The sequence below is a fragment of the Sus scrofa genome, chromosome 9 (assembly GCF_000003025.6).
Source record: "Sus scrofa isolate TJ Tabasco breed Duroc chromosome 9, Sscrofa11.1, whole genome shotgun sequence".
Lineage (NCBI taxonomy): Eukaryota > Metazoa > Chordata > Mammalia > Artiodactyla > Suidae > Sus > Sus scrofa.
Genome location: NC_010451.4, coordinates 70,457,095 through 70,462,061, shown reverse-complemented (window position 1 = coordinate 70,462,061; position 4,967 = coordinate 70,457,095). Strand labels below are relative to the sequence as shown.

General features: G+C 35.3%; 1 protein-coding gene across 9 annotated transcripts in view; it reads left to right on the top strand.

Moving 5' to 3' along the window:
- FAM237A (family with sequence similarity 237 member A) overlaps nucleotides 1–4,967 on the top strand; it is a 29,236-nt gene that overhangs the window by 552 nt on the left and 23,717 nt on the right. For all 9 annotated transcript variants that reach the window (XR_002335804.1, XR_002335803.1, XR_002335802.1 and 6 more), the window contains exon 2: nucleotides 2,082–2,174. Coding sequence is in view for 6 of the 9 variants with exons in the window: in XM_021063367.1 (XP_020919026.1) it covers nucleotides 2,082–2,174 (93 nt within the window). In the remaining 3 variants the exon portion in view is untranslated. The remainder of the gene's footprint in view (nucleotides 1–2,081; nucleotides 2,175–4,967) is intronic.

Sequence of the window (4,967 nt, the reverse complement as noted above, 5' to 3'; positions counted from 1 at the left end):
GTAAGAATTTCGTTGTGTTCTCTAGGGGAAGGAAACTATCAAGACAGTAGGTTTTGGGGGGCGGGCAGATAAGGGTCTTTATCCAGCTCCCAGTTGAAGCGCAGGTTTCCTTAAGCTGGGCAGGAGCGGCAGAGAGGCTGGATCTCAGTCCCCATCCCCCAACCCCGACCCCCGCCCTCACTGGGTGGCAGAAGTACACAGCCCTGCCAGCCTTACAGTCTTAAACTCAAAACCGAGCTAGAATCCTTCTCACGTGTCTACCTGTCACTTAGAACAGTGATTGCAAATATAGGATGTAAAAACTCTATCCCTCTCTGTCTTCCTTTCTTGCTACTGAACCTCCCTCTGCCCCACCGATCAATAAGGCTATAGTTGTCATTTAACCTGTAATGATTAATTAATCAAGAAATTAGGTTATTATGTAAGCATTTAGTTTAAACTTGATGACATTTGCTGCCATTTGGATTATGACCTTTATTAGGTCTCATCATGTCAGAATTATGTTGAGCCCAATCTTTTTATTTAATTTCTAGGGTTTATTTCTTATTTGTGAACACAAGCCCAAATTGTTTTCTTTCTCATAACATTTACATGGGAAAATGATAGCAGCAAATAATATAAATGAGAAAGTGATATAAAAACATCTCAAAATACTCAGGAACATTATGTGCAATAAACAAAAGAGAAAACATTTTCCTTGAACAAAATATCATCATAGCCTGAAATATTTATTACAGCTCTGGTTACCAGATAGTAAAAAAATAAATAGACAAATAAAGGAAAGAAAAGAAAAGAAAAAACTGTAAATTGTCCTTTAAATATGCAGCTAAAATGAACATGAGGTGAACTGATGCAGAGTATTATCCAGACCCGATTTATCAGTCTTCACCGGTTTTCGTATACAAAGAAAATAGTATAACCCAAGGCTCTTGATCACTGTAGTCCTTTATCTGTATAATCTCCAGAGGTGTTCTTTTCCACCCTAAACATACAAATTTGACTATGTTACTGAATTCAAGATCCCCTTCATGGTCTGGTCTCTGCATAACTGCTTTATCCACGTTTCAGGTGGGAACATTTATAAAGTTGCTTTCTTGGATGTTCCATCTTTACATCTTATTGCCACCTTGATCTTGCAAAAATAATTTATAAGCTGGATACATTGCCATCTCCAATTATTTAGATGTCTACATCTTACCCTTTTTTATATTTCCTAACAGTTCCTTGGACTCAGTATATATTCTTTGATTATTTGTTAATTATTTTTTAGGAAAGATAATAGATTGCTAATTCCTATGACAGACAAATTGCCTGAAGTGGGGCATAGAGTTATTTTCACTCATTAGCATTATAATATCCAAAGGTAACATCAAATATTCTTTTAGTTTCATACTTTTCAAAATATTGTTACTCTGAGAACCACTATAAATTGGGATCTTATACTCTATGATAAAATCAAGTTCTCCAAAATCGTAAAGGTAAATGGATTGAACAAATCAGAGCTATATACCATCTAAGCTCTTTATCTCTCTAAATTAAAATGTGGCATGGTCAAAGTAAAGGCCTTAGATTATGTAATTATTGTCCTGAAATAAGACCTATGTAAAGAAAAAAAATTAACGTATTGCCTTTCTCCCTAAGGGTTTATGATTTCTTCATTTCTTCATTCATATAACAGTTACCAAATTCCTAATTTGTCCCACACACTCAGTTATGTCTTAGAACACTGCCATGGTTACCAGAATAAATAAGGAAAAGTAATTAAGCCAAGTTGTTGTGTTAATGAAAGAAGCAAATTTTAATACTTCTGAAACAAATTAATAGTAGAAAAAAAAATTTCTATTGAACATAATTTTTCTTTGTCCTTAATACTCCCTGTTTTTAATTTGAAGAATATCATTGAAAGGTTATTTTCTTAGAAATATGTAGAAAGAAATACTAAGAATTAGTTGAATCATGTTTTTAAGATCACCTTATTGTTAACCATTTGTACTATAGGAATAAAAATGTTGAGAGGAGCTTCTACTATACTATGAGTCATTGACTGCTCTCTCTTTTTACTTTCTTTTAATCATCTACAGGTATAAGAATGGCAGCAGAATTATCAGAAGGGCCTTTGGTAATGATGCTTCCTGGTTATCCAAAACAAGAGTACTCATGCAGCAGGAAAGCTGGTAGGGTTTTCAGAATTCTCATTTATCTTAACCATTTTCTTTGTTGCTTATTACTGATATTTCTTATACAGTAACTACTTACTAAAAAAATAGAATTCTTCAATAATTTGAATAGTAATTCAAAATAAGGAAATTAATGTTTATATTAACGTATTCCTGGATTATTTTAAGTCTTTATTACTACCATACCATAAACTAATCATCTAGAATATTCTCTTCTGAAAAAAGTTATTGTAAGTATATACAAATTGTCATCCTAGGCATGTATGTTAGACTGTCACTCCTTACATGGTATGCTGTAGCTTTGGAATGAAACAGCTTTTGCACACATTGCACCCAGGATATAGCCTACTTGGACACATGGTGGAAAGTTTGCTTTGAGATGGTGCGGAACACATAACTTATTGGAAGACATGGTTGTGTGAGCAGAAATGAAGTTTACTGAGGAATCATTTGTTCAAGAGTTTTATAGAACATAAACTCAAAAGTTTTTTGAACCTTTCTTAAGAGTCATAGACACTAAAAGAGATATAGTTTAAAATTTTTTAATCTGTAATCTATTTGGGCTTTAAATTAATTCGTTCTGTCTAGCTCTTGCAGCAACACGAAATCTCTCATTTGGTTACTCCAGAGCTCCCAAATATTTTAGTATTAATTTCTTACATATATTTCCTTATCTCCCATTCACTATTTAGCTCACTAGAACTTTATTTCTGTTTTAATTATTTCGCTAAATCACACTTACTAGGCCCTTTTCTCAGACCGTATTTTATTTGACCTGGAAATATCTATTAGAGAGGAAATTAGATGTGATATATTTGCCTCATTTTTGTTGCCCAAACTGAATGCTAACAAAGGAGAAAAAATGAAGGTATCAAAGGTTGGAATTCTGGTTGTGGCTCAGTGGTAATGAACCTGACTAGTAACCATGAGGATAGGGGTTCGATCCCTGACCTCCCTCAGGGAGTTAAGGATCTGGCATTGCTGTGAGCTGTGGTGTGGATCGAAGATGTAGCTTGGATCCTGTGTTGCTGAGGCTGTGGTGTTGGCTAGCAGCTGCAGCTCCGATTTGACCCCTACCTAGCCTGGGAACTTCCATATGCCATGGGTGAGGCCTTAAAAAGCAAAACCGAAAAAATGAAAGATAATATAATCCATAGAACTTGTTATTCTGTATAATGCTTTTACATACTTCTTAGTAAGAAAGATTAAGCTCAAACCCCACCCAGTATGTACCAAAATATAGGCCAGGGGAAAACCCATAATGTTTTGCAGTTATACTAAGCATTACCCCACCTTTGACCTAACAGAATGCTAAGATAGTTTCTGATGTTTCAAAAGGAGATGGCAGTAGTTGAATAAAGGAGAAAATAAGTCTGTGTCTAGAGAGAGTAAAGGGTAAGTTGTTTACTCTAGAGAGCATTATAGCATGGAGGTAGTATAAGATTTATATGCAATGATTGTTTGTTTTACATCAAACAAGCCCTAAGCATGAGATGTAATAAAACATGTTTTTTTTACTTCTCATTATTTCTTTAAAGAAATTTTTTTTGATGATGGAAGCTTCCCCCCACCATTGAATTAGAAATCTAATATTTTCCAATCATGTTTAGATAATAAACATTCCTAAAGACATTTTAAGGCCCAAAACACTGTATGGATTCAGAAATTAAACAGTCCTTGTATATAATTGAAACTGTGCATTTAACTTAAAGTTACATCTTTCCCCCTCTCTCAGCTAGGGGTAGTTTTAGGTGCCAGCTTGTTAACTTTGGCTTCAGATCTTCCCATATTTGGATGGAGCATAAAAGGGAGGAAGAAAAATATAATAAGATAATTCTTACTTGAAATTGTCTTTGGTGAGCTAGATTTTTTTTATTTTTTAATTTTTTATTATAGTTGATTTACAATGTTCTGTCAGTTTCTGCTGCATAGCAAAGTGACCCAGCCATACATCCATATACATTCTTTTTTTTCACATTATCCCCCATCATGTTCCATCACAAGTGATCAGGTATAGTTCTCTGTGCTATACAGCAGAATCTCATTGCTTATCTACTCCAAATGCAACAGTTTGCATCTACTAACCCCAAACTCCCAGTCCCTCCCACCCCCCTCCCTTTCCCTCTTGGAAACCATAAGTCAGTTCTCCATGTCCATGAGTTTGTTTCTTTCCTGTAGATAGGTTCATTTGTGCCATAAATTAAATCCCATATATAAGTGATATCACAGAGTTTCCATTGTGGCATAACGGAAATGAATCCCACTAGTAACCATGAGGTTGTGGGTTTGATCCCTGGCCTTACTCAGTGAGTCAAGGATCCGGCATTGCTGTGAGCTGTGGTGTAGGTGGCAGATGTGGCTCAGATCCTGTGTTCTATGGCTGTGGCATAGGCCAGCAGCTGCAGATCTGATTTGACCCCTAGCCTGGGAACCTCCATATGCCATAGACATGGCCCTAAAAATAAAAAAAAAATTTTTTTTAAAAGCAAAAAAAAAAAAAAAAAAAAGTGGTATCATATGGTATTTGTCTCTCTCCTCCTGACTTAATTTCACTTAGTATGAGATTCTCTAGTCCATCCACGTTGCTGCAAATGGCATTATTTTTTTCTCTTTCATGGCTGGGTAGTGTTCCATTTTGTTTATATACCACGTCTTTCTAATCCATTCATCTCTCATTGGATGTTTCAGTTGTTTCCATGTCTTGGCTATTGTGAATAGTGCTGCAATAAGCATACAGGTGCATGTATCTTTTTCAGTGAAAGTTTTGTCTGGATACATGCCCAGGAGTGG